Source organism: Stegodyphus dumicola, chromosome 12 (assembly GCF_044657685.1).
Source record: "Stegodyphus dumicola isolate Sdum_Otavi_A_Nest chromosome 12, ASM4465768v1".
In the NCBI taxonomy this organism is placed as follows: domain Eukaryota; kingdom Metazoa; phylum Arthropoda; class Arachnida; order Araneae; family Eresidae; genus Stegodyphus; species Stegodyphus dumicola.
The window spans coordinates 5,414,879-5,440,237 of NC_140779.1; the positions used below are offsets into that span (position 1 = coordinate 5,414,879).

General features: G+C 29.9%; 1 protein-coding gene across 1 annotated transcript in view; it reads left to right on the forward strand.

Annotated features, from left to right (window-relative positions):
* LOC118192777 (uncharacterized) overlaps nt 1-25,359 on the forward strand; it is a 152,918-nt gene that overhangs the window by 114,954 nt on the left and 12,605 nt on the right. The window contains exons 27-32 of the mRNA XM_085806914.1: nt 918-1,040; nt 2,702-2,800; nt 8,066-8,212; nt 9,532-9,660; nt 18,034-18,162; nt 19,887-20,009. Of these exons, the coding sequence (XP_085663040.1) occupies nt 918-1,040; nt 2,702-2,800; nt 8,066-8,212; nt 9,532-9,660; nt 18,034-18,162; nt 19,887-20,009 (750 nt within the window). The remainder of the gene's footprint in view (nt 1-917; nt 1,041-2,701; nt 2,801-8,065; nt 8,213-9,531; nt 9,661-18,033; nt 18,163-19,886; nt 20,010-25,359) is intronic.

Sequence of the window (25,359 nt, forward strand, 5' to 3'; positions counted from 1 at the left end):
TCAATGATATTCAAGGGATGATTGCGGCTTCTCCACTCTCTCCAGATGAGAATGTGATGAGAATCGCTACTCAGACTGAATCTGCTCTCATCTGTAAAGAGTACTCGTCCCCATTCATTGTCTCTCCAATTCTGGTGTCCCCGGCACCACAGAGAACGCCTTCTCCGATGGGCAGGCCTTAGACGTACACACCGTACAGGGCGTCGTGCAAACAGATCACCACCGTGCAGTCTTCTGGCCAGGGTAAAACGCGATATCGGTCGTCCAGTCGCCTGTGTTGTGTGTCTAGCGATTTCTCCCGTTGTCTGCTGCCTGTTTCTTCTGGCCTGTAAGGCAAAATACCGGTCATCTGCGGGTGTGGTTCCTCGTGGACGACCGCTACTAAACCCCCAGATATCTGTTCCTGTAGTTTGAAATTTGCCACACTTGTCACACTGCAGCCTTCCTCCAACTTCCCAATGATTCGACCTCGGGTAAAAGCATCCAGATGTCGTCTAACAGATTGATTATTCGCCATTTCTCGCTGAGGCAGCAACTCGGTGTGGTTTTAACTGCAATACGGCATGCAATCTCTTTGCCAGAAATACTAATCTTACACCGACAACATGCTTTATACTACTCAGACACTCCCCCATTACGTCTACCTGCATATCTGCGCATGTGCTACCGTACATCACCTTACTTAATCTCCTGATTGGTCTTTCTGTCCGCTCTGCCTCTTCGTTCAGCTGATATGCTAATTTTTCGACTTCGTCCTTAATTTTTGCACGCCAGTGTATATTTTATTATATGAATATTTAAAAGTACTTATTGCATAATAAAATTTAAAATATTAATGGTGATATTTTTTAATAATTGCATTTTGTTGATTTTTTTCATAGAATTACTTTGATTGACCTTATTATTTTTTTAAGCAGATTTATCAGTTGACAACATTTTGGAAGAAAGTTTTTGCAGCTGTTGTTGAAATGAAAAAAACTGAAAATAAAGGACTGAAACAGCTTTTAGAATTATCACGGGCTGCTGATTCCAATAAAAATGTAAAAATTAAAATCTGAATCTTAATTTATTTGCTCAAAATACATTATGCATTATTTGTTGATGACTTATATTATGAAGACTTAACTTTTTGTTAATTGATCACTTAAAAAATATAATAGAATAATATGCTTATAAACTGAAGAAATTTAACGTGTTAATACTTAATGGATGAAAGGATTCACATTTCTGAAGTAAAAGGGCTGCAATTCTACTGTGTGTATAGTACACACATAAATTAATTTTATATTAACCAGTTTACAAAACTCTTTAAAGTAAAAAGTTTACTAATATTAAGAAACAGCTATTCAATATTACTGTATTTATTTGAAAATAAGACTAACTTTTTTGTTATATTTTTTGTTCTAAATTTGGAAGGGTATTTTAATCAATAGGTATTTTAATAAATGACTCAAAAGTGCTATCAGAATATTAAAGTAATACAAGCTTGTTATGTGCAGTGCAGCTGGAAGATTTGATACTGAAATTCAGATATAAAATATCTTTGGATGTTTACAGGTGATTTGCTTTTTTTATAATCACAACCAATGCAGGTTCCTACATTTTCAACACTGTAGGTGATCTACAATATTATTACACCTTATTGAAACATTAATATTCAGGCTAATAATTTTTGATTCAATGTACTCTCAATTATCTGGGCCAATGCAATGGAAGCAAGTCACCGATAGTTGAAAAACATGTATAATCCAAACTATTAATTTTCATGCATATTGTATGTTTTTATTTCATCAAAAAATCAGTAATTTTACTTTGTTTTTGAATACGTTTAAATCTTTATTGAATTTCATTGTGTATTTTTTGAAGTGCTATTTTATTTGAATCCCCTTTGATTAATGAAGTCCAATAGAGTTTCAACAGAAGTTTTTGCTGTCTGATGACTAATGTAGTTGCCAGTTGCTTCACTTGTACTGTCAGCATCACTCTCTGCCTTTTGGGACATTTGAAATGATATCTGTATCATTCAAGCATTGGAAACCCGGCCCAGTTGAATCACTGTCAAACGATTCCTTGATGTTTTCTCGATCAACAATTTTGAAGAATTTTAAAGGAACAATGCAATCTGCAACAATAACTGAAATAGATAATTAGATAATTTTAGCCTAGCTTATACCATCCGTTATACATTAAACGCGCATGTATAAAGGTATTATGAGCATGCGTAAACACATTATGCATTTACGCATGCACAGCAAGTTTGTAGCTTTGATGTCCGGATTATAGATCATCCCGGATTATGGACGTATGGATTAAAAACTTTATACTGTATTCAAGTACGAAGGTACTTCAAAAACGCAACATAAATTTGGAACTAACACTCCTACTTGAACTCTTAAAACCACTGCTTAAATACTGATTCCGAACTCACTTACATTTGCATACTTCATCATTAAAATTTACATTCTGGCAGGAAACTGAAATCAGAAGGGAAAGGAAAGGTTCTAAAACTAATAATAATTAGAATAAAAACAGAGGCCAATGGATGAGATTCTGTGATCCACCGATTGGTGAAGATTTTAATTATTTTCTGGATAGTTGATTTCCTCAAGAGTATTTTCATCATATATTTATCTTTATTATAATGCAGACATTTAATAACTTCGTATTCAAATATTTAATTCATTCTATCTTTTTTTTTTAGCAGTCAAAAGGTCCTGGAGTTTCCATTGATGAAGAAAATGAATATTTTGAAGATGTAATTGATAATTTGCAAAAAGAGGAAGACACATTCCAGTCTAAGGTTAAAATTAGTAGCTATGCAGTATTTTCTGTTATTTTTGCATTCAAAATACTATTTTAGAAATTTGTTAATTTTCATTTGTTGGAACTTTATTTATTTTATTTTTTAGATTTAATTTGCTCATTTGAATATTATGCTTTAAAAAATTTATTAGTTACTTTGTATTTTCATGTATACTGCCTGAGAGAGAAAATACTTCCTGTAAAAAAACAAACGCATTGCCATGCAAATTACTGTAGGATTGCATACATGTAAATTATGCAAATGATTGCATTTGCTAGCAAATCAGGTGATTAATATGCAAACGATATGAGCATTTAAATAATAAAAGAAGTAATCAGTTTTTCAGCTTCATCACTGCTATAATATTCAAGCTTTTGTGCTATTTCCATCTGTTAAACAATGATGACAAGCAGGATTCGTGTGGTCTTAAAAGTACTTTTTTGAAAATGATTTATAATCCTTAATTTATATCAAAACTGTCAAAAAATCCTTAATTTTTGTCATGTGACATTTCTGTTTTTTTTTTCCTTCTTTTTTTTTTCCTTTATAGTCCAAAGAGGCTATTGTTTTCATTTTGCGTTTTTGCGTCGGATCATTATAAACAGCATATCACTTTTCAAATTGTTGCCACCAAATGTTAGAGTCCTGCATTATATTTGAAGAAATTAAATAATGAACAATCTGCATAAATGTATGTATGTTTCTCACATTGTGATAAAACAACGGTACTTAGAGCCATCCAGTTTTGAATGCCGTGATCCTACTGCGAATATGGGCATCTGAAAGCCCAAATTTGGAATTTGTTTTATTACCGATTTCATATTTTGTAAAACTTTAATGAATTTTTGATTAACAAACTCATCGATTTAAAAGCGAGCAATGACAACACTCTACAAGGGAAAAAAACAAGTGGCAGAACTGTGTATCATCATAAATTCTAGAGATATGCTTATTTTAAAATTATTTTGCGACATTGCTGTTGAACTGACTTTTATGGTTAAGTGCAAAGAACATGATATTTAATAAATAAAGGAAATACACAACACTTTAAATGTAATTAATTTTTTTTAATTAAGTTTTTTTATAGTTATTGTATTTATATATTTTTTTACAACTGTCATTTTGAGTGTGAATTAACATTTTGGAGAACTATTTTTTTGGTGATGCACTGACAAAATATGTGTGATGGGTTAATGTCTCGATTCTTTCTTCTTAACATAAATAGTAGATACTTGAGCTGTAGATACAAGGCCCTACTTCAACTGAAATAGAAACATTTCAAAGTAATTGTTTTTATGCATATGAAGAATTCATAAAATATTATATCAGAATCAGCATCTCCATTATTGAGATATGAGTTCTTTCATTATGCCATGCTAAATTTGGTGACTTATCAACATTTCAAGATCACTTTGTACACAAAATTTTTTATTTGGAGATTTACAATTTTTCCCCCTCTACAAACATAATAACACTGATAAATATCATAAAACTAATGATAATAAACTAAAATTATACTTAAAAAATAACATTAAACTAAAACATTTTTAAAGTGACATTACTTTCCATTTTGGTGACTTAGAATTATTTTGATTCTGAAAAATAAGTAGGATAATGATTGCTATAAATTCTGAAACACTTCGTAGTGAAAAACAAAAATGCTACTATCATTATTTAAAAATTAATTTCATTTGTCTTTATATTTTTTCATGTTAAGAGTTTTTTCCCCGTGTAATTGTTTTAGAATATATAAATGTGCATCAGTTTTCTCTTGAAAATTCACTTTTCCTACTCATTTCTGAATTTTTTCAATTATTTTCTGGCTTTTTGCTCTTCCAGTTTGATAGGGATAAATTTTTTTTTTCAGATTTTAGACTTTTCACCTTGGAAGGTCTAAAGGCAAGATTTATAGATTATTTTTTCAAAGGCAATATTTGTAGACCTACAATTTCCAGAAAAATATGACAAAATGAAAAATGTCTTCATTGTTATTAACATGTAATGGATGAGTTTTATGGGAAATTTGTGATGAATTACTTATCTTTTGGAGAATTTTTGGAAGAGCATTGAAAAGAAAATTATTTGAATTGTCTCCCTTTTATCCCAGAATTCTTTCTCTTAATATGTTTATCTTCCTTTTATTTCCTTATCTTTTCATTTGCCTCAAACATCAAAGAAAGAAAAGAAACGGAAAACTGGCAGTGAATTAAAAGATCATATATTTCTCATTCACCATCCATACCTGAGTGCCTCTCTTAAATTCTAAAAATTTTGCCCTGAATTTTCTTGCTTGGTGCTTCACTAAATTCTAAAAATTCTGCCACACTGGCTCTGGTGGTGGTCTTGATTTTATATCATTTCATATTTCTTTTCAATACTAATATTATTAAAGAAATAAAATTAGCAGTTTCTACTTAACATTCTAAGTACAGGCAGTTCTCTAGTATAATTAAAATCTTTAGTTAAATCCAAAATCTGTAAAATGAAGAGAGAAAAGAAACTGAATTTGGAAAATAAACTGGTTTTATAAAGAGAGAGGAAAATTATTCTTTGAAGATACATTGCTGAAATATTAACAAATTTAGGAGAGGAAGCAGAGACTAGTGGGACCATTGATTTGTTTATTGAAATAAATAAACTTAGAAATGATGCTAAAGAGAAGGAAATTGATATAAATAAGCTAAAATATCTGGATAATTTTCAAGTTAAAAAGAATATTTTGTTTTTACTGCAAAACATACATTTTTATAGCTTTGATGTATAGTTATAGTAATATCTTTTTAGTATCATTATCATAAACTGTAACTGCTGTAAAATGTTCTTAATGCTTTATTTATTGGATATTTCTTACAAATAAAAATGTAATTGCAACCATGTAAATGTATTATGACTAACTCTTCACCCTTAGAAGTTATCTCTACATGTTGAGTTATTTCCTTTCCTTATGCAAGGTACAACACGGTGTATGCAAGGTGTATGCAAGGTACAACACAAAAATGTCAAAATTAATGTGAAAATTTATTCCTTACAGCTAATGAGACTTAAAATAATGCAAAACAATCTCTGGTACTTTAGTGGCTTATTGGAAGTTTGTATTAAATACTGTATATTAACTGGGTTACAAATTGAGCAAATCTACATGAAACTATGACACAATAGGGTCAGTCGAAGTGCAACTAACTTTCAGCACTTACCAACATCAGGTGTTTATGTCTGTTTGGATCAGTGGCTCTCTGTTTCTAAGCAAGCAACTGCCGGGGCAACAATCAAGCTTTTGTTTATGAGTCATACTAATTATTATTTTACTTCATAGTTTAACTTATGCCACTTGTTATAAAATTTGCACATACCTCTGAACTGAGGGAGTTTGTGACGAAATGAGGCATAAAAGAAAGAATCAATAAGTTAAATGCTAGATTATGTTTAATAATAATGTATCCTACTTACAGATTTATTTTATTCTTACTAATTGCAAAAGTGGTTTTACAAAAGTGAAGTTTGGGTATAGTTAAATGCTTTAGTTTATTCAGCTACTATTTGCTTGATAGGTCCTTAATGTTTTTCATTGATGGTCCTTAAAAGTACTTAATTTCTATGTGCAGAAGTGTGTATGAATCCTAGACAATTCAATACTCTTAAGACATACATGATAGAGTTCAAGAGGGGCTTTACTGCTCATTGGTCCTTATGGTGTATTAATACAGATTAATACCACGACTGTTTACTAGACTTAGAGCATTGGACCCAGGAACAAACTCCTGGGTCCAATGCTCTAAGTCTAGTAAACCATAGAGAATGAAGAACAAGGAGACAGATCTCAGAATGCACTAATCACCGCATATGAGTCATGCCATATCTGAACCGTTGTCCAACCTGGAGACATTTTGAGAAGTTACAGAATGTTTACACTATTTTAATGCCGACACAGACAGTTTCAAGACAATTGGCTAATGCATGTATAATATCCAACTATCCTTCTGAGTTTCATGAAGAGTGCTCCTTTATCAAGAATGTTTGCAAAGGTGTTACAGTCTAGTTATGTGGAGTGCCAAAGACCATATAGTCTTCAGTGATGAATCTCACTTCTACCTTGTAAATGATGATTGCTGTGTGAGGGTGTACGAGTAAAGGCACTGTGGCCACTGAATGGATGCATCTACCATTTTTTATTGATACATTGGCTCATTAATGTGGAATAATGATTTGGAGTGCTATTATTGCTAACTGGTGTTCATCTCTAGGGTGTATTACAGAGACATTAACAGCTTGCTGAAATGTTGATGATAAGCTGCTGCCCTAGTCTTGTTCCTTAAAGTATCTTGGACGTCATTATTCAACAAGATAACACCTGGCCATATGTTGTTGATCTCAATCTGAATACACTGGTGAGCAAGTGCTTCCTTCTTTGAGCAGCTTCATTCCTCAATCTCTCATCAACCAAGCACTTGTTTAGACATAATTAAACATTGGTTGAATACCTTCTTCCCTCCATGAAACAAAGCTGATTTATGGGATCACATCAACAATGTGTGGTGCACAATTTGATATAATTTGGACAAAGGTTGGTTTGATGCAATGAAATATGGCTAATATATATATTAATTATATTTCATTGCATGAAACCAACTTATGACCAAAACTAGGATGCAAAATCTTTTTGATGTTCTGTATATTTAAGTGTCTTAATATCATACATCTTTGAAAATTAAATCATTTTTTAATGCTTGATTATCTGTCTACATGCAAAATTAGGTCTGTTTGTAGTCATTGTGGCATGGCTTGACATTTTTGCAATCAAGCAGTATATTTAGTTTATTAAAATTATTTCACGTTATCACTGTTTCCCTAGTCTCTGAGAAGTAAATATATATTTTAATGTATTTTCCCATAAAGGTGTGTCATTTTGTTTTTCTACCCTAGTATTGATATGAACAAAATATAAATAAGCAAAATATTATTGTCATTACTGCTCTGAAAGTTTCATTATGCAGTGAAACTTATGACAGTGACACCTCCCATAGATGTCCACCTTCTGAAAACACAAATTTAATGTTAAACATTATCAATTGTAATGTTACCTAAGGCTACTACATTCTCAGAAGGTCTAAATCATCTGGAATCATATTAATATATGATATATGATTCCAGATGATGGGAGAAATATTTGATTAATTTGATAACTCTGCACATTTATACTCATGCAATTCTTTCTATTTCAAACATGCAAATTCATAACATTGTTTTACATTTTGTCATTTACAGGCATTAAATGCTGTAGATACTTGTAAACAAATTTTAGCCATAGCTATTGAGAAAGAATCGAAAAATCTTGAAGAAAGAGAGCATGAAATGAGGCCAATTTTGAGTATGGAATATGATGAAGAAAACGTTCAATCATTTGAAAGTGAAGTAATAATATTGATAATTATTCTGAGATTTATTTTTAAATTAAAAATCAAGAATGATATGGCCTTTATATACAATTTTGAGTTTTTTTGCTTCTGTATATTATTATCTTAGTCTACAGATTTTTTACTCATTTTGTCTAATAATTAAAAAATTGTTCTTACGACGAAGTGTTACATTAAAAGTTATGGTAATTATTAAGGAGCAAGCAATATTTCATGAATATTTTGAACAATTCTATCCCTTGAAAATAAAATTTGATGACAATAATGAAGATTTACAGAGAGGTATCTAAAGTATAAATTTCTCAAAGCTTTCCTTTTTTTTTTTTTTTTTTTTTTATGCTGAAATAAAATATAATGATTCAAAATTTGGAGTATGAAATTTTCTTAGGCATGCATGTTTCTTTACCTTAATGTAAGTTCTGCTATTTTGCTCCTTTTTTAATTAATTGAATTTGATCATCTGTTTGGATAAATATTGAAATAATGCATTTATATTGAATTGCTTGTCATAATATTAAAATATTGGCATTTTCCTTATAATATTAAATAAAGTCAAAATTTAATGAAATAACAGGAATTTTCTCTTTAGAACCTAAACTTTTCAATTTCGTGTAATGTCTATATTAAAAAAAAATCTTGAATTTAATTTCTAATTTGATTTTTATTAAGCACCAAAAACTTAATTAGAATTGAATAAAAAATCATTGCATTTGACTTGTTTATGGAAAGTTAACTTTTTGTGAGTAATCATGAAGCATATTAAAAGAATTGTGCATAGCATAAAGTTGTTTCAAATAGTAAACAGGAAGCTGTATATCAAGGTCAAATTGCAGTTTCTTCTTAATTTTATGAGTTTCTTATATTTTAATTAAAAAATATATGTACACAACTGAACTTTATAACAAAGCATGCTCTGCAATAGTTCTTAATTTTTTTCATCTATGCTTTGCATAGTACTCCATACCTTAATGAAAATGATAACTTACAATGAATGCTGCTCTATTAGAAGATTAAATGAAAAGCTTGAAAGTGCTTTAATTTGTACAATCTTTTAAAAATCCATTTCTAAAATTAGTACATCTCAGGTTTGCTTATGATCAAAACTTGGGTGGAAGTTAAACAGTAAGTGAGCCTTTCAAGTTAAGCAAGACCCCTAATACATCTACTTCAGTAATACTATATTCATTTCTAGTTCAGTCATAAAAAAATTAATCTTGTGAAGTTCAAAAACTTGTCTTTGCAGTCTAAGGTTATTCATTTAATTTCAAAAGTTGCGATGTTTGTTTTGCTTTTATGAAACCATGTGTTGTTTTACAGGTGACTACAGCCCTTGATAAATCTAAGCAATTATCTTTGTCATTTGCTGAAACTGTGAAGGAACAGATTTCTACCATAAAAAACTGTTTGGAGACTTTGAATGATATTAAAGAAAATAAGAAAGCTATGGTAATAGCAATAAAGCACTAAGTAAATTTTAATATTTACTTTATTTAAATGAGGATTGCTATTGTGCCAATTTTTATTCTTTCTGTATTAAAATATTATAATTTTACATTTATCTGAATTTATGGGTTGATAATTATAATTGATTTTTTTAATGATTGTATGTTAAAATTATAAGTTGCTTCTTTTTTGTAGTTGAGATAAAAATTTATTTATTGAAATAAAGTTATTTTTATTTTATAGGATTTTATAGCAATTTTGTGCTCTAAACATATAATAATTTCACATATCTCCAAATTTTTCTCTACATATAAAGGCTTATTTGCAACAATTTGTAACTGTGAAATTAAAGAAACTTCTTTCATTTATGAAGTATTTCAACTAATTAAGTTTCTCAGTAAAGGAAGACTGGGGGGGGGAGAAGAAGAATGCAGAGTTGCCAACTCTCCCGATTTAAGCGGGAGACTCCCGCTTTTCGACCGCTCTCCCACCAACCCGATTTACAATATATTTCTCCCGACTTTTTCTTATTCTTAAAATTTCTCACGATTTTTATGCAACTTGGCTTAATACTTTGTTATATGAATAAAAACAAAGTGCTTTTGGATGTCTGAAAGCAATTGAATTATTCTACATTATATCTAAAACAAAACCTTGCTAATCAGATAGCTTCTGCTTTGTGAGTGAGAGCATTATACGTATCCAGAAACGTCGTTCTCCAGTTCTCCAATGGGCTTCGAGCTCCACTGCGTGTCAGCTGGCATATATTAGCCAATGAGGACAAAGTAAGTTGTTATTTGGACGTGCTTTAGTTATTTCTTTCATTTTGTCCAGAGTTGTGTGAGTACACGTGCCTTAGGGAAATAGTTTTAGAAATTATCGTCTTTTGTTACGTCTGCGAGAAAGTGAAATACTCGTGTACGTTTCAAAAATCGTACACAGTTGACTTTCATTCCATTATTTCCTCAAAGAAATGTAATAAATTTGCGATGTGTACCGCCCGTCCTTGCGATTTTTCGATTTCGTATGGTGAAAGGGCGGATGTTCTCAAACATGTACGTACGCAAAAACACAAGGATAACATGAGTAGTTTTTAAAAAAACGGAAAATTAAATTTTTCTTCGGAAACAAAGGACCAAAAAGTTATTAATGCAGAATGTCTGTTCTCTGCCTTTTTACTGGAGCACATCCTGCCACTGAATGCATCGGATCACGCTGCAGCTTTATTTAGAAAAATGTTTCCCGATAGTGAAATCGCTAAAAAATACTCAAGGTGCAAGAATCAAAACAGGATCAATTGTTAAAGAAATGGGTTTGAAAAATAAATCTTCAGTTATTGATAACATTAAAACAGCTCCTTTCTGCCTCTCTACGGATGGAAGTAATAATACCGATTCAAAACTGTATCCAATTGTTGTTTCTTTTTTTGATCCAGAGTCTTCAAAAATTGAGTGCAGTTTACTTTATGTTCCGACTTTAGAAGGACATTTGACAGGCTTTAATATAGCACAGCTAATTATTAAAACTTTAAAAGAAAATGCAGACCCTCTGGATAATTGCTTAGCCCTTGGTGCCGATAATGCACCAGTATTGGTAGGCTTGGAAGACTGGTGTTGCAGGCATCTTAAGAAAAGGAAAATTCAGATTATGAGGTGCACCTGTCACCTCTTAAATTTAGCAGCTGAAAAAGGGGCAGCTTCTTTACCCATAAATGTGGATGAACACATCGTTGATATTTATTATTATCTTGAAAGGAGTTCTAAAAGGAAGGAAAAATTGAAACAATCCATCCAAGTCTTCATTCAAGTTTTCTAATTGTAACAGCTGCATAACAGCATTTTACAATTAGAAAACTTGGATGAATTTATAAAATCAGCTAGGATTGACACCCAGTGGAGTTTAATTGGAAAAGTGAAAGGTGCTGATGGAACTGTAAAATATAGTGAACTGTCTAGAATTGTGTTACCATCTTGACAGTTCCCTATAGTAATGCAGAGTGTGAGAGGATTCTCAGTGTTGTTGCGAAAACGAGACACATTTGAAAAACTTTTATTAGCGAAAACAGGCCTACGTGGCAATTGCTGTGAACAAAATTATGAAGTTTCTTTCTTAAAGAAAGCAAAATCTGCCACTGTTTATAACATTTGTACGAAAACTAAAGTGTCTTTTTTTTTTTTTTTTTTTTTTCCTTAAACGATGCAAGTAATAAAGATGTTTTTTATGTGTAAGGTATTTTTTTGTTGCTTGCATTTAAGAATTAGTTACTATTTAAAGTTAATTCATTATTAAAAACTATATTTTTATCATTTAAGAAGTCTTTAACATTGTGAAAAATCTCCTGATTTCTTAAAAAAATCTCCTGATTTTTGAGTGTCATAGGTTGGCAAGTATGAGAATGCAAAAGACATAAGAATAGAAAATTGTATATGTATGTATACTCCTGAAATAGTCACTATTCTAAATTTGGAAAAATTGAAGGAATTTCTGCATTTCTCATTTTACAATGACTACATCAGACATTCAAAATTTATTTTCCTGCAAACACATGGTATTCCGATGGGAAGTTGCTATTCTACTCATCTTTGGAACTTATTTTTGTTTCTAAAGTATTTAAGTTTCTTAAAACCCTTTCTGATAATGATTTCACTAAGTTTGAACACACTTTCAGATATATTGGCGACATCATTACTTTCAACAATGATAATCTCATAGAAAATTGGAACATCTACCTGACTGTCTGAAACTTAATAAAACCAATAAAAATCAAACTATCTGAATGTACTATCTGAATCTTAGTATTAACAATCTTAAAGAAATTAGACTTTTTGATAAAAGAAGAGAATTTAATTTTTATGCTTTTAAACTTATAAATTGGAACTCCAACATATCTTAAAAAGTTATAGTAAATACAGTTATTAGCCAAACTTGCAGAATTAAAAAGGTTTGCACTGAAATAGAGGGGGGGGGAACCTTAAAAAAATCTGGAGTGGTCCACATCTTATAAAGCTTTTTAAAAATATGAATTTTTTTTTATCTGAAAGCTCCAATAGAGAAGCATGTTTTAGAAAGTTATGCAGGTTTTTATTTTGATTTACATTTCTTTTTATTTCTTTGCTTAGCTGTAATTAATTATGGGGCCTACTATTTTCAAGTTGTCATGATAAGCCCATGATATGAAGACTTTTTAAATTTTATCAGCAATGAGAAAAACGCAAAGCCAAATATTTACATTTAACTAGAGCTGGCAGAACCAAAAATCACATATTTGGGCATACAAGGCCAGAAAACTCTTGTCTTTCTCAAGATGCCAAAACTTCAACTTAAGTACACAGAACTAATTTGCATTCTGGTGAGAAATGCAGAAAGGTGAAGTTATAGTAAAGGTAAAAATCATAACTAGTAAATTAACATAAGGTATTCTACAAGTGTATAGTATCTTTGCCACATGGGAATGCTAAATATATGGAGAATCAAAAGTCATCTAAAAAGATTGGAAAGGGGGAGACCTTTGCACTGCCCTCCCCTTCATTTCTACCTGTATCTGTATAGTTTATATAAATGTATGTGTAGATATTTAAATAAATGCTTACAAAAATTATTCTTTACAGAAGTATAAAATTATTTCAATATATATAAAAAGAATTTAACTTAAAAAATTTAATTTTTGATTATATATTTACATAAAAATTTGCAGCATAAAAACCTCTGTTGTGTTTATGTACACGGATGGAGTCATTGTTATTAGACAGTGTATGTCCACCTGAAAGTAATAATTAAAGCTGTTAGTATATAATATTCTCTAAGAAAGAAAAACATTATTTTGAAATTATTGTCCTATGATTTATTTTTTAAGAAAATATAGAATATACAATAGAATGAAAATGTGATTGTGTTAAAATTAAACAACTCAAACTTTTTTTTTTTTTTTTTTTTTACAAATCGAAATGTAATTAAAATTTCTAAAACAAATTATGATTTTCTTTAAAACAAATTAAACACTCATAGAAGCAAGCATGTAGTAATTTATGAGGATGGATAAATTATCCAGAAAATCATGGGAAGACAAATTATTTACATGACTCTATAGAGGAGGTTTTCAGCATGAACTTCAGTTTAGTAAGTATGATTCATAATGAAATGATTTCAGAATCTTTGAAAAAATCAAGTTATCAAATAATATTTCAAATTCATATAAAATGTGACATTCTTATTTCAACAGGTTTCATATGAGGGAAAAACATTGTTTAATTTTTTGCAAATTTTGAATTATCAGAGTTCACTAATCTGAGTTCTATTTCACTTTATTTTGCTCTAGGAGAATAAAATTAGTATTTACCATGAGTAACTGAGAAATAAATTTTTAGTATTAAGAAACAGGAACTTTTTATGGCACTCAAAATAATTTGAATTCCAAACTAAGCTTTATCTTTAATGATTATAAAAGTAGGTGTTGAATTAGCAACTTTTTAATAGATTTGGTATGTTTCGTTTTGTGTATTTGTATGTTTATTAAATATTCATGAGTTTCAGCAACATTGCAAAAATATAATGATTTTAATATCAGAATACTTTCAGAAATATAAGCAGATGGAATGAAAGACTGCATTTAACATGAATAAGATAGTTTAGTATGTATTCAGACAAAAAGGGAAAATGATTTAAAAACATCATATACTTCTCCTATTTGTTGCATATAAATCACATTACTTATGCAACTTTTATTAGTTGATTAAAATTACGCCACATATGAATTGCAACCTGAAAGTTTAGTTAAGTATAGCATTGTTCATATGCATTCAACCAGTGTAGTATTATTTTCTGTTTAGTTTTCCTTTGAGTGGCAACAGTTGTAAAAAGTTATATTTTTGTAGAATAAACTTTTTTTTTTGTTGTGTTTTAATTTTTTACAAAAGTTATTTAGGTAGAAATGCATTTATGAAGGGACAAAATGGTGAACATTTACTGTCATATCTAACATTTTGTGACTCTTAGTACGTGATTAAAATATAAGAGGTCAGTACTTTAAGAAATACTTAATTGAAATTTTAGTTTTGGTTGCAATGGAGCATCTTGTTAAGATGCCATCTTCGTTATGAACATCGTTTACTAAGACATGTAAAAGTTTAATGTCTCTGTTTGATGATGAAAATATAGAAATAAGTGATGTTAAGATTAAATTAGCTGCTTTAGAATGCATTAGTGCTTGTTTTAATGATGCTTGACAAAAAATTTTAGAACTTGTAGTGCTGACTATAATGGTAAAAGTTATTCTGATAAATTTGAATTTGTAGATTTAAAGTCAAATTTAATGAAGCTATAGTTTGCGTCAATTCTTTTATAGAAAGTCAATCACAACCAAACAGGAATATATTAAGTAATGAGAAATTAAAAATAAAACTTTCCCAAACTTAAACTAATGAAATATGGCAGTAAAGTTAATGAATGGTTGTGTTTCTGTTGTCAGTTTAAACAAATTCACAAGCATAAAGAAATGGAGTTGGAAAACAAATTCCAATATTTAATACAGTGTATGTCGCCAGGTACAAGAACGAAAGAGATCATTGATAGTTATCCACCTAATGGCAGAAAATTAAACACAAGCTATTGAAAGTCTCAACACAAGATTTGGCCATGAGGAATTGTTAGCGGAATACTATGTTTGTGAACTATTAACTTTAGTTTTTAAAAATGCTACCAGACCAAGACTTAGTATCACTCAGTTATATGATAATCTTGAATCTCACCTCAGATCATTCGAATCCATTGGGATGACCTCAGACAAATATTCTGCAATGCTGTTCCCACTTGTGGAGCTGTGTATTCCAGAAGACATGTTGAGAAACTCGGTAGATGAAAAGAAATCATATGGTGCAAAACTGACCCAGCTTCTAAAGGCTGAGGTTGAAGAAAAAGAAAGAATAGCAAAGTCAGGTAGAAAGCAAAGTGATCCCTTCACAAAAATGAAAATGAAAAGTGAAATGAAAAGTGAAAATGTTTATAAAACATTTTCACTTTTCATACCTAGGAAATCTCATGCTCAAGCAAACAAATAAAATGTCATCTTATGAATTAAAAGTTGAGGACATAGTTTTAATCGAAAACAAAAATAAGAAGTGAGCATTTTGGCTTTTGGGACGAATAGTCAAATTGTATCCCAGTAAAGACAATAATGTCAGACTGATTAAAGTTAAGACATCGAATAGAGAGATTCCAAGACCAATTCAGTGTTTATATCCATTAGAAATGCAACCAGAATCTGAAGGGGGAAGTCCTGAAAAGGCAGGTACTGAACACGAAAATATCTCTACATGTCTTCTAGAGATGCTGAAAGAGAGAGTTACCACAAGTGGTTGAGCTATAAACGTGCCTTCTATGTTCAAGGCACTTCTAGGTTCAAGGTTCAAGGCAAGGTTAACTTGGATAAAATGGACTTTTAGGTTAAAATTTAGTTTAATTAAATATTTGTTTTGATAAAAATCCTGTTATCAGAATGTTAGAGTATGTTAAGTATAGCATTGTTCATATACATTCAACCAGTGTAATATTATTTTTCCTTTAGTTTTGAGTGTCAACAGTTTTAAAAAGTTATATTTTTGTAGAATAAACTTGTTTTTGTTGTGTTTAAATTTTTTACAGAGATTATTTAGGTAGAAATGAGTTTATGAATGGACAAAATGGTGAACATTTATTGTCATATCTAACAGTTACAGTATGACTAAGGAATTCAAAAAATTTTAAAAGTGTTTAAAAAATTTTAAATATGCAAATATTTTACTTTTATTAAATAAAAATATTATGTATTGTTGAGAACTCATGAAACCAGTTTTTTCTATTAAATAAAATTAAACCTTAGCTCAAAAGAATTTAATTTATAAAAGGCTGCATTTATATTTGTATTTCTATTTTGACTTAAAGTTAGAAATTTTGAAATTTGTCAATTATAGTGAGTTAGAATTTTTTTTTTTTTTTCTTTTGCTGCCCAACCGGTATAGTGGTTAGCATCGCTGACTGCTATGCTGAAGTGCCCGGGTTTGAATCCTGGAGAATTCATGGATGTTTGTAAATGTAATAGTGTCGATGCGACATGGCGGCACCCAAAATATGTGGTGAGCTAAAAGTTCTCTTGTGTGGGTTGATGGAAGGAGAAAGGAGTTGGAGACCCTCGGACCTGTCTCCCTGGAGTTTTCTCCATCAAGATTGGGGGCAGAACTGAGCTAAATCGCACTGGCACCTGTAAGATGCTCAAGGCTGTTGCCAATGACAGGCGTAATTTTGCGTTCCTTGCCGCAAGGAATTTTGTGGGCTTGTGCTGATGTTATTGTCAGACAAGTGAGCATAAGTAACAACAACAACAGCAGCAACAGAATTTATTTTGTTAATTAAATTAATGTATAAAATAACACTTACTGCAGTCCAAGTAAAATAACTTTTTAAATGATTAACTTACACTATGTTGAAAAATGCACTTTCACAATATTGAAGTTAAATGAAGTTTTTATGCATCAGTGATTAGCAACAGCATTTATTTACTCTGAACATGATTGTTTGCAAACTGAAACAGTAAATACCTTAAAGAAATTATTCTTTAATTAAATTTTTTTTAAAAGAGATTGTTTTTTAATGATATTATATACATAAAATAGAAACAAAATTAGCTATTGTAATGGGAGGGGACTAGGATAGAGGAACAATAATTAAAAAAATTATAATTTACACACACACACACACACACACACACAAAAAAAAAAAAAAAAAAAAAAAAAAAAGAGGAGTAAAAGGAAATGGATAATATATAAGGGATAAAGTTAAATTTTCCCTAATTTTAAAGGCTAGCACTTTTTTAATGTCTTTTAGAACGAAAGATTAAATATGAAACATCACATGGTTAAATACATATGTAAATGAATTACATACGGATACATACTATGAATATATACATACATACTATGAATATAACCATGTGATAAACATCACATAGTAAAACATCACATGACACAGAATCCATGTCAATGAATTTCTGAATTTGCAAAGTATATTATAACATTAAAAAAACATTAAAATCAAATGCTTTTACTTAATTTATAGCTATCTTTTAATAAAAATCTATTAAAAATTAATGTTTACAATAAAGTTTTTGTATAGATTATACTTTTTTCTGAAGAACAACTGACTTGATTAAAAATTGCATAATTTTGTGCACACATACATAATTAAAATAATTTACATACATAATTAAATAATTTTTGAGGAAAATGAAATTTTCCTCAAAAATATGTAATTGTAATATCCTTTGATTATATTAACCCTCTAGGAGAAGGATATTTTAATAAACTTAATTATATGTATCTTATTTTAAATGTATGTGTCTTGCTTCAGATTTCATCTGCTAAAGAATCTTGCAAGCAATTTTTATCTGCATTACATATGCAAGAAGAAAAAGAAGTAGAAGAAATTGACAATGGAATTAAAGCGTTGGATAAATACTTTGAAGAACTAATAGCAAAGGTTTGTATCATTATAAAAAGTTCTCTTTTTCAGATTGTTTAATTATTTTTACTTTTATAGCAAATTATTTTATCTATTATATTAATAAAAGTTTAATTAAATTAAATAATGACTTTGTCAGGATTTATATATGGATCTTCAGTTTAGTGGTATAGTGTGTATGCTTTTTATATATGAATTTGAAGAGCAACTATTATTATTTCAAAAGTGCAAATGAATCCATATCCAGGATTTGCTTTTTCATTTTATTTGGAATTTATTAGAGCTATCAAGAATTTAAGAAATTCCTCCTGTATTGATTGTACAAACATATGTGATAGCCCAGTAAAAATTAATATAATTAGATGCAGTGGGGAATAAATTAATGAACTAAATTATAATTATATATAAAAATATTACTACTTAGAATAGAAGAGAAACACGCCAATGTGACAATCGAAATCGCAATAGCAACCTTGTATTTGGCGTACGTATATTAAGACACTCAATTGATTTCGAGGGCAGCTAAAGGTTCCTCCTCCAACTTGTATTATAAATATATTCAACCTCTTTTATTTCCACAGTCCTATAACATTGTTTTCAAGAAATAAAAAATTGAGACATAGTTTTATATTATTCTGGATGTGAGGCATTTTTTGATAGCAAATATTTTTAATAATAGCGTTCCCATTCCTTTGAAAGATTATAGTATAGAAGTTAGAAGTATTCGAAGGAATCTTATGTGAGCTTGCAACAGAGAACTATCTTTTAAATCGAAGGTTAAATTCTTGAATACTATAAAGAATGACTGAAATGAATTCAGTCACAGGCCACGTAGAGAGGCTGTAGCTAACTTCAAACTGGGTACAGCACACGACTGCTTAGCCAAACATTTCAGCAGAATAAGCATACCAACTAATAGCCAATGCCCTATTTGTAAAACAGATACAATGAATAATTAGCACTTCCTCGTCTGTCCAGACCTTGACCCTAAGTTACAACATAGTGATGATATTCCTTTGCTGTATTGGATTGCCAGGAATCTTATGTCCTGAGCACACAGTTGCTTCACCTCTAATCAGTGAAGATTTTTTTAATTGTGAAATTTTTATGTCTTAATCTTTTTCATATAGTAGACTTGAATTTTAGTGCTGTAATTTTAGTTTTTAATACTTTGGTAATGTAGTTTTGAATTTACTGTTGTGCTTTTGGCAAGCAGCCTTAAATGGATTGATTTCCAAATAAAGCCATAAGAAACAACAATATATTTTTTATAAAGCATTTTCTTATTTTATCTAATTCCTTACACATTTGCTTTTTCACGCTATAAAGAAAAGAGCTGTTATTTTATAATGGCTGTTTCACTTTTAAGATCTTAATTTTAATTCAACTATATGTTTTAATAGTAAAATAAATTCTTCCGTGTGTAAGCAAGTTGATACAGTTATCTAGTATTTTATATTGAATGATTTAACTTTGATGATGAATATGTATCTATTGAAGTCATTAACTGTATTTTATTTGAAATAAAATTATTGAAAGCTTATGTAACTTTTTGCAAAGTTTTAATAAAATAATTATGTATTACAGATAATGATACTTATTAATAAAATGATCATTTAATATGGATAACATGTATGTTGGCAATTTAGAACACTCAAAAATTATTATTTTGAGCTGTAAATGACAAATTGTTACACATATTTTACATTTAAAACATTATACATTTTGTGTTTTGTTTACAGTCACTTCAAAAACTTCGTCCTTTTACTGACTTATTAGTGGATGTTATTAGTAAAGAAGATGTGAGTTTAGTTTCAGATATTATATCTGAAGATCAGGATACTGAAAGAATTGGAAATGAAAAAGTAAATATATTTCTTCAAGTCTGAACAATATGTAAACAGAATTGAATTCATGAGAATCTGCTTAAAAAATTAGTTATTACTATACAAATATTGTTTACCTCCAGAAAATTCATTTTAATTAAAATATTTGCTTAAAAATAATTAATACCGTATTGATATTATTTCCATTAAATATTTAAAATTCTCTATTACAAAACAGTATATTTAAACAGTATATTTTAGGAATTAGAAACTGTTTCATCTGATATTTTGTTTCCCATTGTTATTTTATTTAAATTAATCATGTAAAGTTTGTAATTTATTACCTTAATCATAATCTGAGAAATATTAAAAATAATTTTGTTTCTTATTCTTCTGATGTTTTAAAAAATTTTAAACTGATTGTAAGATTTCTTTTAAAAAGGTAAAAAATTAAATTTTAAAAGCTTAAGTATTTTTTAATTGTGATCATCATTGTAATGTTAAATTGCATTTCTTTTTAATTTTTTATGTATTTCATTTATATATTTTATAATTTAGAATGAATTGATAGTTTTTGTTTTCAAACATTATCACTCCAAAAATTTTGTAAATTTTTCCTTGATAAAAAATTTAAATTTTAAAATTTAAGTATTACACTTCATATTCTTTATAGACTAGTTTCCAAATTTTTTACTTCAATAAAAGTTTTGACATATATGTATATATATATATATATATATACAGGGTGATTATAATTAAAGTTTAAGTTTCAAAACGCTATAAAAAAAGAACCACTGATGAAAATGATGGGAAATTTGAAAGGAATGTTATTGAAGAAGGCGGAAAGCCTATGGCAGAAGAAAAAATTTAGTTTCAAAAGTTAGCAACAGATGGCGCTGTAAGCCGCAGAATCACGACGAGAAACAAGAAATGATTCGTAAAACAACGGCTAAGGTGGAAGTTACACATTAAAACGCATTGACAAATTAGAATTGCTGAATAATTTTATTTGCATGACTGTACATATCACATCAAAAGGGACAAATCGGTTTCAAGAGTTTTGCAGCGACATACCGCATGAGAACCATTCATCAAAGAAGTTTGGAACTGTCGCAAGACTGGTGCAAAACATGTTCAATATGGTGTCCACCGTTGTGTGCAACAAGTTGAAAGCGACAAACAGCATGTTCCACAACGGATCACAGTGTCTCCGGGGTGATGTTCAGAATGTGTTGCGAAATGCGTGCCTTTAATTTCGCTAAATTTGCAATTGGAGCACGGAACACAACATCCTTCAGATATCCCCACAGCCAGAAATCACACGGAGTAAGATCAGGCGATCGGGACGGCCAGGCTGTAGGGAAATGACAGCCGATAATTCGAGCATTTCCGAAATGGCACCTTAGCAGCTGCTTCACGTTATGTGCAATGTGCGGAAGAGCGCCATCTTGCATAAAAATGATTTCATCCACACATCCACGCTGTTGCAGAGCTGGAATCACGTGGTTGTGCAAAAGAGATGCATACCTCTGATCAGTGACGGTTGCGGTAACAGGACCGGAAGCACCCGTCTGTTCGAAAAAATATGGTTGTAGGATGAATGATGGCGTAAAGCCACACCATACCGTGACCTTTTCAGGATGAAGTGGTACGGGATGCGTTGCCAGTGGATTTTCTGTTGCCCATATTCGACAATTCTGGGTATTCACGTATCCTGTCAGATGGAAATGGGCTTCATCTGTCCACAAAATTTTCCATGGCCATTTATTATCCACTTCCATGCGAGCCAGGAATTCTAACGGAAACGTCTCCCTAGCTGTCAGGTCAGACGGAAGCAACTCCTGCACATGGCCAATTTTGTACGGATAGCATTGCAATATGTTTTGTACAATTTTCAGCACCGTGCTCGTAGGCCTGTCAAATGTTCGGGCAATTCCTCGTGCACTGCACGGTTGCACACCACCGGCCGACCCCTCCTGTAATGCTGTGGCCACTTCTTCGACTACCGTCGAATGGACTCGTTTTCTCGCTCTACCAGATTGCACATCAAACGAACCTGTCGTTTCGAATTTTTGCATCATTTTCTTTAGACCTACGACACTCATTGGACCAACGCCTTCTTTTATACCCTTCAGTGTCCTGAATTTTTGCAGAGCTACTAGCTAGAGTGAAATGAGGAACAGCCTGGTACCTGGCAGCTTTATAACACTAAAACTTAACTAACATTTTAATTTACGTCTTCTTCCGCTTGCAGCGCCATCTGTTGCTAACTTTTGAAACTAAATTTTTTCTTCTGCCATACGCTTTCCACCTTCTTCAATAACATTCCTTTCAAATTTGACGTCATTTTCATGAGTGGTTCTTTTTTTATAGCATTTTGAAACTTAAACTTTAATTATAATCACCCTGTATATATATTTCATATATGCACATTTAATCTGAAAGTATGTAAACTAGAGCATTTTGATTTTTTTTTTACTAATTTTCCTACTTACTTTTCTTTTATTAAATGCTGCTTTTAAAAGCGTTACATTATGATAAATAGTTGTAGAGATATACTATGATAAATAATTGATTAATGATCTGAATAATTTTAGCAAAATCTGCTACAATTTCTATTGGGATTTCTTTAGATAAAACTTCTTAAATATTCATTCTTAGAGGAAATTTATATAATGATGTATTTTTGATACTGAATTATATGCATGCAATAAGAAATGCTTGAATATCATTTTACAAATCAAAGCTAAATCAGGCTTTTTTCCACAAGAAAAGTTAATTTTTTTTCTTTTTCTTGCTTCATTTTCATATGTGTAATTGTAATAAGATTACTTAAGTTCTTTTCCTTTCTTTCTCTATACTTGTCTGTATGCTCTAGATCACAAGTTTGATGGAGCTTAAGTAGATATACTTTTTATACTTTCCTATAATTGAATAGTTTATATTTTATTGTTCACTTTAATGTCAGTTCAAGAAATCTATAGATTCATATGATTCTCTTTGAATTTCAAAACATTATATTCATATATAACTATCTACATTACTTACACAAACTGGAAAACGTGTGGAAAATGTATAGAAAATACTATAAATGTTTAGAAAATATAGCATTTAGCTAACTCTGAAGTTGGCAGTAGATATATGAGTGACAAAATACTTCAAAATTTTTTTTATTCCTAGAAATTCACTTTATTAGAAAAAAAGTATTATTTTGTAGAATTGCAGTTATAATATTTTATAATAGCTGACTGTAATTTTATAGAATTAGCATTTTAATCCCATCAAGGATAAAATTCAGATTGTATCCAAAAAATTATATGTGTTTTAAGAAATGCATACGGTTTAGAAAATGGTTAATATTGACTAGTACTGATAAATGAAGAAAAATTTTAAGAAGGAAAGTTGAAGAAAGGGAAAATATCTAAAGATCTAGGTGCTAAGAGAGGTTTTATGAATATACAGCTTTTAATTAAAAGGAGAGTTTTGAAACCCAATTTTTTTGTCATCTTCATATTTCAAATTTAATAAATATATACTTACATAAATAAAGATTAACTTAACTGAGGGCACTTTTACATTCGAAAGTTGATTAATTAAGATTATGCTTTCAGTTTCTAATTACAGTAATTGTGCAATTCCTAAGTTAAACATATTTTTGATATAGTAATTTTTTGAAATGGTCTCGAATTACAGGAATAAAAATTTTGGGTTTTCTGTATTAGAAATAGTAGGAAATGTAAAGTATGAAAATATATAACTTTTTTATTGAAAGTCCACGAGATTTAATAATAATAATAATAATATATGAACAAAATTTTAATCAACTTTAAGTTCTTGAGTGTAAATAATTTGCATTTAAAAGCAACCCATCTAAAAGCCATTTACATGAATTTGCATAAAATGTTTCCACAAATGAGCCACAAACTCATAATAAAATATGAATACTGAGAAGGATTTTTCAAGAGAAAGTGCACTTAGGGGATTCATTTTAATATAAAAGATGCTATTAATTTTTGAAAACCGAGTTGATTCTTTCAGCCTTTACCTCCCAGATATTCAAGCCTGATATCAGCAAGTTTTTTTATTGTAGTGTTATGCAAACAGGAAAATGGTTCAGACTTTAAGGCTTCTTTAATATAATTTCGATGCAGCAAGCATAAACTTAATTATATTTAGCTTTTTTGCAGATGTGTGTATTCATTTATTAAAAAGTAATTTAAAAAGCAACTTTTTTATCATGCTGCATTTTATTCATTGACTCTCTAATTGACTGGGAAAAGAATGAAAAAGGAATTTCAGAAAGTTTCTGATTTCATCTGTTAATAATTTCTTGATTTTTAATTTTCATTCTCTAATTCATAAGGAATAATTGTTTATGTATAATAACAACCTTGTTAAATAGAAACTTTTAAGTATCAATATTTTAAGTTTTAAAACTGCCTGATTTAACTTGACCTTTACGGGTGCCAATAAAATAAAGAAGCGAAGTATCCAACTTAAATTATAAACAGAAAACTCTGACACCGTGTTGAAGAACTGTGTGATTGATCCAAACCCAGATTAATCAATAAGGGTAGCCTTAAAATCAATTAACTCTAATAAAAATTCAAGTGTACACTTATTAAATCAACAACCTGAAAATAAAGAGGAATTAATCTTCACCGGTGCTTAGGTAATTAGAATGCTACCTCTCAAAGGAGGAGGGACATTATTTCAATTCACATAAACTACATATTTAACCAATTCCATAAGTTACTCTAGAAGCAGCAATATTGTTAAATTCTGCTAATTCAAAACCTCAAAAACACTAGTGAAGAAATATTCATAGAACAATCAATCAGTTCCCCATAAATAATAAAATTCAATGAGTGTAAATACTTTCTGGGTACCTACAAAAACATAACAATTTATCAATAATCAACTAAATCATTATAACAAATGGTTAGTACAAGTAGAAACTAAATTTGCATCATGTAAACCCTTTTTAATTAAACAAAGAAAAAAAAAAGTTAAGTCTCTATGTTTTTAAAAAGTCATAGATTCAAACGAATGGAGTGACTGGATAGACCAACAATTAAAATAAATCAAATAACACATACAAATTTAAATCACTAAACACATTTATTGATTTCTAGATTAAATAAACATTCAAGTAATTGGGTTAACTGATCAGTTCCCTGCAATATTTACCCAAAGATGTATTTAAACACATAAATTTTGTTTCTCTAAATAAGTGCCTTCATTAAAATGAAGGCACTTATTAGCATATAGTTAGACCATATAGTATCTTAATTTAATATTACTTTGCTTTCATCATTCTCAAATTTAGATAGCCGAGCAAATCTTCTAATCATTCATTTACATACACATTAAAAATAGCTGGTCATTA